Genomic DNA, 12933 nt, shown 5'->3' with positions numbered 1-12933 from the left:
GAAGAAAAGCAAAACGCCACCGTCCATATTGTTGTTTGGACTCAATTCCGTGTAAATCGCATGAAAACAGACACTTGAATCAGAGTTTTTTGTTCTTGAATTTTGTTTATTAATGATTCAGTTTTTCGTAAGAACTCGGTACAAAAAAGTGAGACTACTCTTTAACCATTTAGCAACTTCCATCGATCAACTTTTTAATGCATCATAAAGAAGAGAAAACTACATTGGCATATTTAAGACAAACACTTTCCTATACACACTATCCACTGGACAGTCCCCTTATTAATGACAAAGAAAAAACTTCTACTTCAACAGCCAACAGACATTTTCGTTTCCATCTAAACACCCTCGTCGTGTCGTCGCCTCCTCGTGGCAAAATAATACACAGAAGGTTGTAAGCTAGAAGTCAGAATGCAGAACTGGCAAACGATAGAAAATCCCAATGTTCTGTTTTCTTAATCCTTTTGCTCCTTGATAAAAGAATATAAAAATGTTCTAACTTTTTTTTTTTTTCTCATTTGTTCAAATGTTGTGTCGTGTATTAAAATAGATCTGTTTAAGCACTGCACAGTTTCTCCCGGAGAAGATTTCTAGAAATGGATGAAGAGGGACGGGTGGGGTTGTTTTTTATTATTCCTTTTTAGGGGGTAGGCGGGGTGTGACGGCGCGGTATCGACGCGACACGGAGCTCTGATATGGTTTCCATCTTGGATTTCCCCCCCCCCTGCAGCTCTCAGGTGAGGACTGGATATGCGTCACGTGGCGGATTCTGGTGTCGGCAGCTCGACCGCTTCACCCAGGTAAAATCCAGCTGCGAGATTCGATCTGAACCAGCTCCGCCCTGATGGTGATTTTATTCATTTCTGAAGGCAAGTCAGATGCGGTGTTGATGCACATCTGCTGTCTGTCGGTCTTACAGATACAGAGCCTGGGAGAGGTCATTCGATCATTTTGTTCCTGAAATGACTCAGTCTGCAGCTACAGAGAACCCCAGAAACTTGATGCTAGAGCTGAAACAATAACCCCAAAACACCAAAAGGCCAGTCAGGTTAATGGATAACAAAGGTGGTCTAATGTGTTTGAGGTGGAGCGGAGCTTTGGGTAACGGGTTTTCTGTTGTCCGTGGAGGCAGCCGGCCTCAGCTCAAGCAATGTCAAGAAACATTATAACACTTGGATCAGTTAGTAAATCACGTCGTTACATTTATGCTAAATTCTGCTCCTTTCCCCTGATTCTAGATGCTTTAGTTCAAGTGTAAAGAATTTTTTCGGGTGTTAGGAGGCTCTACAGCTCTGCTGCTCTAACACCTGGATTTACCAGGAGCTGAGTAAACAGAGTAAGTGTGACATGCAGACATGGGTCATCTGAAGGATCAAAAATGTCCCCGTGCAGACACCGTCCAGGCTCTGTATTCTGATCAGCTTGTGCGTTTGGCTCAGTGTGACGGCGAGAACTTGTCGACCTAGAAGATCCTTTACTGTGTGTTGATACCGTGAGAGACTTTTTGTTGTGTTACAGTCGACTCTGAGCCGAGCTGCTCGAGGTCTGCGCTCCTCTGCGTCCGGAGAACATGGCGTCACTGATAAGTCGCGTGGGAGCAGAATTAAACCAGAAACTGAACCAATTCATTTCTGTCGTTAGAGCACAACTTTTATGTCAAAATACTTTATCGCCACACACACAGTTGAACTCGGTTTCAGGGTTTACGTGTCCGTGTGTAGGATCAGTTTTATGATTTGTCAGGACGTGACATGACGGCATTTTACAGAACGATGATTAATTGAAAATGAAAATTATTTTCAGCACTAGAGTTGAGTTACTTGGATCCTTTCCTCTTAGTCTTTGCCAATTGTCATTTTTCAAGGAAATTATTTTTCACTGGTAGCTTTTTAAATATCTATTAGTGGAAAACGAAAAGCCCTTTTTTAGAGAAACACTCCTTTGGACTGAGGAAAACAGACCGTCCGAGTTGAAGCCTCAGTTTCCTTCAAACAAACGTCCTCTCAGGTCGTATGAGACCACCTGTCCCTCGGGTCAGTCGCCTGTTCGGCTGCGTCCGAAGCAGAAGGTCCGACAACCCTGAGTTTCCGTTGTGTGAACCGGTTCATTTGAGGCAGACTGAGGCCTTTCAACATTTCTGTGTTCTGTAACCGTTTCGATGCCATACTGCTCGGTGGTCGGACTCGTTCGCCGCCGCCGAAGCGCCAGTATTTCTATTTGTTTGTGCCGCGCAGATGATGCTGCTCCAACAATAAGGATCTTTTCGGTATCTTTGATACTTGGGGCCAAACACCGGTGACCAGGATATGATTCAAATCAAAGGAAATCACCTCTTCTCATTTCTAACTTCACTAATTCCCTCTTCTTTTCTTATGATAAAGACATTTTTTCTCTGAATTATTTCAACCATTTGTTCATGTTTGTGCATCAACAGGTGGCAGAGAGCTGCACCTCGACTGTGTGGTGAGTACAGTATGATAAAGTTAAATAAAAAATGGACTAAATCTACGATTTTAACATTTAAGCGGAACCTCTCTGGACCAGCAGGAAGACTAGCGAGATAAATGGACCAAAGGGACGCGATGAAAGACGACGTCGTCTCTGTCCCGCGGGTCCACCGACAGTCAAAAAGTGTTGTTGCAGTTTGACAGAGTTGTCCCATTTCTGATTGACCGGTGTCCATAAAATGACGCAACAAAGACGAAAACCCTGGATATTCAAACGATTTGTACTTGAGGCAGTGTTCATCTGTCGCATTAACAGGCTCGTCACTGTTAAAACGTTCAAGAAACACGAGTAAAAAAAGCTTCAAAGCAAAAAATATAAAACAGGCAGGGATGAAAAAAAAAAGCACTATAGACATTAGTGATAGATGAACGATCCCAGTACAAAAACAAAGAGTTTTTGGCATATTTTCTATACTGGTTAAAGGGGAAAAGGGACTGAACGGATGCATCACACATCAACTGAACTCAAGTGTCCGTCAACATGTTTGTGTTCGAGTGCAGCTGTGAACAAACAACACTTTAGTCCCCGTTGTCGAGGAACAGCAGCAGAAACAAGAACATGGTTCAGAAATTTCCAACAAAACAAAAGTAGTTTAAACGTATTTATCGGCCCTAAATAGAAAAAAAGCATTTGATAGGTCACAGTGAGCTGAGAGAATCCGTAAACGACTGAAAAGGATGGTTAGTGGCTGCCCTAATATTTCTACTCCTAAGTTAGGCACACCTCTCCCCTCCCTTTTAGATTCAACAAGCAGATATCTGAAGTAACTGAATTCCTTTTTCCTACTCGTTAATGGGAAAACAGAGAGAATATGACTGGAGTCACGTTCTTGTTTGTGCTGCCGTCGCAGAAAAGAAACAGTTCGACAACCAGGGACTCGCCTCAGTTTCAGATGTGAACTCCAGTTGAGTCTGACAACCAAGAAAACCTGCGTTGATGATGATAATAATAATAATAATACAACATATGTACAGTGATCCCCTTGAATACTCCAAACTTACATTTATCAACAGGCATCAGCATGAAAATACTAAAATCTCCACTAGAAATGCTAATTTCTGTAGTTTTATCTTAAATACTTTTTTCTTTGACTTTAACTCTATTAATACTGAAAAAAAGTTATTCTCTGTTTTTGTTTGAAGGCTCGTACGCGTTTACATACACGATGAAAACATTTTCCTGAATTATTATGGCAAAAACATTGTTCATAGGAGAATGAGAACAAACACCTACTCGGATATATCAATGTACAGTCCTTTCGCTTCCATGGCTCCTGTTTTCTTTGACTACGACTAACTCTACTGTTCTCTCTCACTATATGCAGAACAATAATTATACCTGTGGTTAAAAAAAGGGAAATATCTTTCGGAGCGCGCAGGAAAACGTCCTCGTGTTCCCGCAGCGGCTCTGTAGTCTAACTTTTTGTAATAAATACATTAAGGCCAAGAACATTAATAAATAGAAAATAACTTAAAAAAAGAAATCTCGTAAGCACTGTAGGTGTTGGGTCTTAAAAAATACTTGAATCGAGTGGAGGACGGAGGCTCTCAGTTTTTGTCGCTTTTTTCAGCTCTCGGAGAAAAGATGGTTAGATGCTATTCAGAGAAAAGAAATCATCACGGCCCTCGACGTTTCGGTAAAAGAGTCGGAGCGCCTGGGGGCGGGGCTAGTCGTTGAGCTTGTCCGGGCTGTGGGCGTGGCTCTTCTGCAGGGGCGTGGCCGAGGGGCCCGGGGCGGCGGTGCTGGTGGGCTTGATCCAGGACTGGGAGAGCAGGGAGGCGGCGATGGTGGTGGTGGTCGTCATGGTGACCTGGATGACCTGGTCGCGTTGGATCAACCTGATCAGAGCTTTGAGGCGGTCGAGCGACGCCTGAGTGTCTCTCTGCTGACCCAGGAGTCTCTCTCTCAGGTCCATACATTGCTGCAGACACGGGAAACAGCAGGGTCAACTTCCTGTCAGCCGGAAGGGTGGGAAGACACAACTGGCTCGGGGATGTTTCCCTTTTACGCTCATAAGAGTTGGCCTAGCAGTAATAGCACTAGCAGTAGTAGTAGTAGTAGTAGTAGTAGTAGGTAGTAGTAGTAGCAGTAGTAGTAGCAGTAGTAGCAGTAGTAGTAGTAGTAGTAGCAGTAGTAGTAGTAGTAGTAGTAGTAGGTAGTAGTAGCGTAGTAGTATAGTAATAGTAGTAGTGTATAGTAGTAAGGTAGTAGTGTAGTAGTGGTAGTAGTAGTAGTGTCATAGTAGGTAGTAGTAGTTATAGGTTGCTGTTAGTAAATATGTGGTGACAGTAGCAGTAAGCAGTGGCAGGTAGTTAGTAGTGTGGTAGTAAGAGTGGTAGTATACAGTAAGGTGATGTTAGCAGTAGCAAGCCAGTTGTAGTAGTAGTACAAGAAGTCTGATCAAGCAGTTAGTGCAGCTGTAGGTCAGAACACAAAGTGTGTGACTGTGCTATGAACACGTGTGTGCGTTTGTTTTTACTTTGAGCGTCTTGTTGAGCTGCTTGTCCTGTTCCTCCAGATGAGTGCACTCTTTCTTCAGCTCGTTGTTTCTTCTCAGAAGCCGTCGCTTCTCCTCCTGCCTCACTGCTCACACACACACACACACACACTTCATCAGTACACGTATAAACACAACACACTCAGTCTCACAAAGAGAAACCTCTTCTTACCCGTCTTGTGTGTAACGTAGGACTGAACAAAGTTCTGTGGCCACGACATGTTCTCCTTATTCAGAACCTGAAGAGCAGATACAACAGGTTTATACTGCGTATTAGTCGTCATGACTGCAACATCCTCGAGTTTAAAAATAAAAAAAACAGCTGAGTATTCTCCCGGGATTTTGTCAAGTTTTCCTTAAACCACTATCGTAATTGTAGCTTTAGAATTCAAGTCCGAACTTGATGTTATAAGAATAATTTTAACACCCGCTCCAAGGTTCAATGTCAGTGAGCTTTAGAGGAGCTCGTAGGTGGGCTCTGCTTCCAGTCCTTGTGCTAAGCTAAGCTAACTTCCTTCTGGCTGTAGCTTCATATTTACTTAAACACATGAGGGTGGGATCGGCCTGAAAGAGAAGAAGAGTATTCTCCAAGTATCACCTTAGAGAGAAACTACACCCAAGATAAAAGTCCCGCCTCGTGTTGCTCGACAACCGGCCTTTTTTTTTCCTCTTTAGTTTGGGACCACGTAGTAAAGCGGAGGTCCTACCTTCTTCTGGCACTTGGGGCAGTACCAGGGGCCTCTGGGGGGGGTTTTGAGGGGCGGGTGGAGGCAGTCGGGGTGGAAGGCTCGGGGGCAGTTGTGGCAGGGCTGCAGCTCGCCGTCCTCCTTACAGACGGCACAGTGGTCGTCATGCTCCAAGCCCTCCTGTCACAACACAGAGAAATCGTCAGTGAATTTACCAACTTCGATGGAACCTGTTAAGACGAACAGTTAATGTTTAACTCAAACGGACAAAAAAACGTCTGCGGTTGAGTTTAGTGGACAGGAAGTTAAACTGTGTTAGAGGTGAAGCAGCAGTGAAATGACACAGTGTTTTCTCCGCAGTTGGAAGAAAAACTCGGGCAACGTTTGAACAGAAGTGTAGCTACAGATGCACTGATGATTTCAAATAAACGTTAAAGTCTCAACAGGAATGTCTGAAGGAAAATAGCTGTGACCACCTCCAACAGGGTGGAAGACTCAAAACAATCCAATGTTAAAATCAAACGTAGCAGAAATGTTCTGGCAGCAGATAAAGGCTGTAATCATCTTAACAATTCATTAAACTGATATTTACAGATTTTACTTTGAAAATCCATTCGTCTAAATTTAAGTGGCTCGAATTCTTCTCTTTAAAATTTTCAGTTTTGCAAATTCAGAAACTTGGTCCGGAATTATTTCCTTTTAAAAATCCGGGGTTTTTAGTCGTTTCTCTCGACTTTTTTCTCTTGGATCAGGTGACAGGAGTCAGGACAGAGACCTGATCGATCTGAGCAACGTGAAGAGAATTTACATTCAGAGAAGGTGGTTGGATGGTTTTTCAAAGTAAAATATTTTACTTCACGCCCGTCTTCGCTGCAGAGGTGTGACGTCATGTGACCTACCTTCCAGCAGAAATCCTCGGTGTCTAGCATGTCAATGGAAGCAGAGCAGAGGTTAGTGGCCAAGCAGCAGTAAAACACCAGAGGGAGAAGACAGAAACGCGGCTGGATGTGAGTACGGTTCGGCTGAATGGCTGTCAATCACCGTTTAATCTGATTCCACACTCTACGTCATGAAATAGGCTCATCTGAATATCTGATAGCAGATGCAGCTGATTTTATTTCCTCTCTTACTGGACACGACATCTCTGGACATCCACAGTCCAATTATGACTCTGCTGAATGTAGTTGGAGGTAGACTGAGGCTTCTGCTGTTCACTGAGAGTTTCCTCATTATTATGACGAGAAAAAACACTCGTGTTGTGAAATTTGTGGACCTTGATGTTTAGAGATCAGGGTTTTTTCTTTTCTTTCCAGGCTTTACCAAAGGCTTTGAACCGCGACCTTTAACATCACTAACTCAAAGGATGTTTTACCTCGTGCTGACAGGAAGAGCGAGCTGTTCAGGTAATGTGACGCCAGGCGTTTACGCTGCAAAGAAACACAAAGGAAATTTAAAAAAAAACATTAAAAATCGACGTTTAAAATCTGAAGATCCTGTTTACGAATGTGCCTGTTGGCAGAAAATTACAATAAAATGAACCGGTTAGTTACTCGTTGGTATGTTTTGGTTGATTTGATCCCTGAAACTAAACAGGAGTTTTCTGACCTCGGGTTCAAACAGGCCGCTGTAGGCCGGGTTGGCTGTGCTTCGTCTCTTCCTCTCCTGCCTCTTCGTCTGGATTTCTGTTCAGAGAAAAGACAACTTCTCACTGTGTGACCAACCAATCACACGGCTCAGTTTCAGGTGTGCTGTATTACCTGTGAGGTTGTAAAAAAAATAAATATTCTTCTCCGTGTTTATTGAATCTTATGCTGGTTTGTCATTTGTACTTGTTCAGCTTGTTCAGAGGCTCATTAGCCTTCAGTAGAGATAATGGATCCATTATTAATTAAACATTTTATACCTTTTCCCTGGAAAACTGGAAGAAATGTGGAGTTTTATAATAAAGTTTTAACAACATAAAATCATCATTATGTTCTCAGCCTTAAACTTATTTTAATCAGCTGGAATCTGCTTCTGTTTGCTCACAGAACTGTCTCAATACTAATGGAATGACTTCTTTAAACAACTAATGAGATCAGCTGCCGAGTCTAAAGCACATTCTTTGTCAAGGGGTTTAAAAATGAAAATCGCTGCATCCACTTTTCCTTCGATAGAGCGCTCAGGTGAACAACCAGCCGATTCAACCTGTACAAAATCTAGATCTAATTCCTCCTTTCGAAACAAAAATGTCGAGTCGTACCAAACCCCTGCTGTTCTCTCCTCCACGCTCGGCGCCAGGTGTAAACTCACCTTCCAGGTGTTCTGTGGTGACGAGGCCGAGGGCGACCATGAAGGCGATTTTCTGAGAGACACACAGAGAAGATGTTAACGGTGAGGTGAAGCGTCTGACGTTTTATTCTGAAAATACCGACGTTTTTCTCCAGACCATCTGCTGCTTTATGGTTTATTTTCATCATAAACTCAGCGTTTACAAGCAGCTTTGATTTGCGTTACTTCCATCCCGCTGCCGGAGGTAAAGCTATTCTCAACAGCAGAGTGAATTATGGGATTGTTTCTCTGCTAACGCTACATGAAAAGGCTCGTTTTTCCTCACAGCTTTTTTTTTTTAAAGTCAGATGTATTTAAAAAAAAACCCATCAAATCAACAAAGACCAACCCTTTAAACTCAGAATATCCTCTGTTTACTAACATGTACGGTATGAGAAAATTAAATTGAAATGAACTTACTTATATGGTTTGGTTGAATTTAGTTGTGAAACTTTTATTTCCATTAAACCCCAGAATATTCTGGGTTTAAGTTCATGTGACTTGTTGCCGTTTGAACTCTGACTTTCCCTTTCATACATTAAACAGCTTTGGTTGTAAATTGAGGTTTTCTGTCAAATAGAGAACGATCTTCTGCGTCGTTAGGACCAAGAAGGTCAAAAGGACCGAGCGGGAAAATAAGCATCCACATTTAATCAGCTAAGCGAATTATAATCCATTCATATTTTGCGGAAACTTGACTTTTGATCTGAAGTCTCACCTGTCGTTTTAAAGTTTAAGCGTCACATGTTACAACTGCTTTTATTCCCTCTCCTTACGTTCATTCCCAGCGACTGCAGAGGAAAACCGGGCTGTGGGCCGAGTCTGACTGGCGAACATCACACTGGTGTTAAGTTATGTGAACTCCCTGCTGGATGGACGCGGCGAACTGCACCGAAACTGTGTACTTTGTGTCGTTTCTCATTATCGGCGGATAATTTAATTCCCTCAACGACAGACTGTTGTTTGATTAACGACTGCAGACGCACTGGGGGGACACTGGGACACTGAGCAGCAGCTGTTGCTGGATCATCTGAGATTACTGATCAGAGTAATTGGATTTTTTCCACTGATTGAGAATCGTCTGCAGTTAAAGCACTAAATCAAACCACAGTGAGTGTTTGATGAATCACAACTAATACAAGTTTCTATACGTTTACTCTGCGTGTCAGCTGAAGTGCGTTCCCTCACCTCTGGGTCCTCGTCTTTCTTCTGGGAGGGGGATGTTGGGGCGGGCGGGGCCTCCTGTGATGGGAGGTCAGCCTGGGCCCCCGGGGACCCCTCAGTGCTGCTGGGGGCCTGCGGCTGGATTATTATCACCTGAAAACACACGCACACATAAGGAGGAAGCATTAACATGGTGTAAAACTAAAGCTGCGGATGAAAATAATTCAGAATAATAATAATAATCCCGATAATCAGATGAACTGGTTGCAGCCAGTTTTTCTCCTTTTCTGCGTCTAACATTAGAGACGTTCACGTTTTCTTTGTTGACTATTGATCTGAAGGAGAAGCTGAAGAAGTTTGGCCTCGGAGAATTAGCTAACTGCTATTCTCCTCCTTGACTGATCTACGCACGATCTTCAGATTGATTGTTTTGGTCTGTAAATAACAGGAAACTATGACCAATGTCCAAAACGTCCATCTCAGTCTCCAAGAGTCAACCACCGTGTGACGGTCGAAATAATTAGTTTAGCGAATATTCATAGAGGAGCCTCTTCCTCTTCAAAATAATGAATATTAATGAATAATCGCTTTTCATCCCTCTGAGCTGCTGCCATCTGGGGTTTAAGTCTCTCCTTCAAAATAAAAGTCATTCTTTGAATCTGAGGCCTTGTGGTTATCTCTTGTGGACAAATCAGATCTCTCTGATCGTCTGACCTGTCTGTGGTCAATAAAGTTTGCCGGACATTTCAAATTGGACGTGCACTGTAGTAACGTGGTTACCGTGACGCCCACATTTATATGCAGCGGATCAGTAATCAAATATGTCCTTCAAAATAAAAGGCATTCCTTGATTAAGATACTGTTGACTAAACGAGTTCAGTTACTTTTCTGTTATTTTATGTTACAGACGATTCTGAATCGGAATCAGATCTGTGAAAGCGTGAACTCGCTGCTTCCTGTCACCGGGATCTGAGTTAAGCTGTGAATTTCCTGACGGTTCAGACTCAGTGTTGGTGGAGACACCGGCCTTGTCGTCAGCGCTGAAGAGCGGTGGCTGCACCTTGACGGCCTCGCTGACGGCGGACACCCCGTTGCCGGTGGCGGGGGAGGCGGCGATGATGGCGTACGCCACGCCCGGCCCTGCCGAGGCGTGCTGGGCGGGGCCACTGGAGTCCGGGCCCCCCGACGGGGCCGGGGGCGGCGAGGCGTCGCTCTGGCCGTTGGGCTGGTGGTCGGGACTGAAGGTGCTGTTGGCGGTGGGCAGGGTGGGGCCCTGGCTCTTAGGGCTGACCACGGCGGTGGCCTTCTGCAGGCTGAGAGGCTGCAGCTCCCGACAGGGACTGTGGGGAAGGCTGTCCGGGATCTGGGTCTTTGGCCTGACCTGCAGGAGGACCACAAGAGGAGGAAAACACACTCTTTAACACAGGCGGCTTCAGCCGGGATCCAGGACCTGAAAGAAAACTAAAAATCTACAGGCCTCCAGACAAAAATCACAGAAGCACAAAGATCTGCTCCCGCCTGGCGATAGACCAGCAATAAGTACTAAAGTGTTTAGGAACCGGAAAGGTCTGACACCGTTTCAGCTTCTTCTCTACCGTGGGAAACTTCACCGTGAGGATTCAGGTCATTTCTGTCGATTGTAGATTAAAACAAACGTCTGGTTCCAGGCTTTTTGAGGACGTTGCCCCGTCGTAGGCGACAAAGAAGTCTGAGGTGTAAACTCTGCTGCGGGAGGTTGGATGTTATTTCGTGAAAACGCCAACAACATTCAGCCTCCTGGTCGCCGAGCTGTGCGCCGCCTGACGATGCTTCCCGTCCGCCAATCGGAGGACAGAGACTCGCTCACTCCTGAGTGACGGAGGAGGGGGGTGAAGCATGAAGAGTCTGAGCCGAGTCCTCACTGAGAGTCACTGGCGCGTCTTAGTTCATTTCTGTTTGATTGACTGAGAGGAAATCTGTGCTGCCGCCTGGTGGACGTCGGCCTGCACTGCAGCCACCGATGGAAACTTCTCTACAGGACCAGACGGGTGTTTCAGTGTCTCTGGTTTCAATCATTCAGGATTTATTTAGCTTCTAATAGCTTCGTGAAGCTTGCTGCGGGGATTTAGACTAACGTCAGCATGTTGCGCTCCCGTTGCTGTTCAGCTCACACAGTTCGGGCTGAGCCGCCTGACATTTAGCCCAGTTCCGCTGCAGGGACCAGGCGACCGGTTCAGTTTATGTCGAAACCGTTTCAGAGGCGCCTTGATTCAGCCGTGTGGAGCCGCTGTGGAGGCCGTTGAGCTGTGCCGCTCTACGCATAGAGGACTTTCTGTTATTTAGCCTACACTCATCGATGTAAATGGGGTGGACAAAATAATAGAAACCTCCGTCAGACACAAACTGAACATCAGAACCTTCGCGAATGAGGATTTATTGCAGGACTGCTCCAGTAGACTGCATTAGTATCAGCTGGGCCTACCTGATGAACCGCAGTGCTTAGCTCGACAGTTGCCCTGCATCATCACGTGTTATGCATTTTATTTTATAACCAGCTTCGCCTTTGCACCTTTTGATTCAGGTAACAACATGGCCGCTCCTCTGAAACGTCCTCATTTTTTCATCCAGCCAACACGTCTGTTTCTAGTGTGTACCAGCATCACCAGAAAGTGTGTGTGTGTGTGTGTGTGTGTGTGTGTGTGTGTGTGTGTGTTACCTGAGGTAGCACGGTGGCTGCTTGTCCTGTCAGCCGGTGCAGGGAGCTGACTTGAGGCACCTTGATGGGCACGGCAGTGAGAGTTCCCAGCATCTAAAAGGACACCCGAACGCACCGGTTACAGCAGGAAACAGGGAGGCCTCTGGAGTGTTTTCAGGCCGGCGTGGCAGCCATGAGTCACGAGAGTCCAAACAATGACATCGATCAGAGTGAACAGAAACTTCACAAACATCTGCATCTTCACTCTAATACAAAAACAAATGTCCCCCCCCCCCCAGAATACTCCACACTTTGTATACGGGCACAGTTGCATGCAGGGAAATCCACATTTTAATGGACGGTGGAGAAAAGGACAAGAAAAACAGGAGCACGTTGTACCCAATCAGAATTAAGCCTCATATTCCTGCAGATCGGCGCGGCCCAGTGTAACCCCTGCAAATGACTGACAGAAATTGGCCTTGGTTTGAGACTAAATGACAACTTAAGACTGATTATTTTGCACTGTAAGCAGGTTTTCCTCTCCCCGGGGAAGCGACTAGAGCAGAGAGACGAAGAAGCAGCCGTTCATATCCGAGAATAACAGTTTAACTCCTGTGAAGAGCCAGCTGGACTGTAATGAGAAACTCCACCTTTCATTTGTCCTCCTGCATTAAATCACCGTAAGCCGCTTCACACATATGGAACCAGACGACGCTAACGGGGCCTTGATTCACCTCTGCGGACGGAGATGGTCTGGTTTGACCTCAGACCACCCTCATTAAACCCTGAGCTTCATCGGGAAATGTTTATCAGAGTTTCCGAACCTCTCGTCGGTCAGAGAACATTCTCCGGCCGTTTCCTTTCTCTACACCTGCTGCCCGGCATTGAAAGTAACAGAAACGCAGCCGCAGCCTCCATCAACCAAACTAACGGGGAGTTTTTTTGGTTCATTCTGACACCGGCAGCTCGTTTTTCTGCTGCTGCTGCTGCTGAAACTGGAGGTTTGGTTGGAGGCAAATCCGACTAAAAGCAAGAAACAGCTACACAGAAATCCAAAACAGACATTTCAAACTGCCAAGACGTCCAATATGGAA

General features: G+C 45.1%; 1 protein-coding gene across 3 annotated transcripts in view; it reads right to left on the bottom strand.

Moving 5' to 3' along the window:
• Positions 1-97: 97 nt before the first annotated feature.
• The window catches only part of phf21b (PHD finger protein 21B), a 101758-nt gene continuing 88922 nt past the window's right edge, over positions 98-12933 (bottom strand). For 2 of the 3 annotated variants that reach the window (XM_040150049.1, XM_040150058.1), the window contains exons 5-15: positions 11861-11953; positions 10226-10546; positions 9190-9318; positions 7984-8035; positions 7297-7373; positions 7064-7118; positions 6591-6613; positions 5713-5871; positions 5178-5244; positions 4988-5091; positions 98-4429 (exon numbers count right to left, since the gene is read on the bottom strand). In XM_040150049.1, the coding sequence (XP_040005983.1) occupies positions 4175-4429; positions 4988-5091; positions 5178-5244; positions 5713-5871; positions 6591-6613; positions 7064-7118; positions 7297-7373; positions 7984-8035; positions 9190-9318; positions 10226-10546; positions 11861-11953 (1335 nt within the window). In that variant the 3' untranslated portion in view covers positions 98-4174. The remainder of the gene's footprint in view (positions 4430-4987; positions 5092-5177; positions 5245-5712; positions 5872-6590; positions 6614-7063; positions 7119-7296; positions 7374-7983; positions 8036-9189; positions 9319-10225; positions 10547-11860; positions 11954-12933) is intronic. The other variant, XM_040150066.1, reaches the window with a different exon arrangement.

The sequence above is a fragment of the Xiphias gladius genome, chromosome 2 (genome assembly GCF_016859285.1).
Source record: "Xiphias gladius isolate SHS-SW01 ecotype Sanya breed wild chromosome 2, ASM1685928v1, whole genome shotgun sequence".
In the NCBI taxonomy this organism is placed as follows: Eukaryota; Metazoa; Chordata; class Actinopteri; order Istiophoriformes; family Xiphiidae; genus Xiphias; species Xiphias gladius.
Note: the sequence above shows the minus strand (reverse complement) of the source record. Positions and strands in the feature narration are given on the sequence as shown.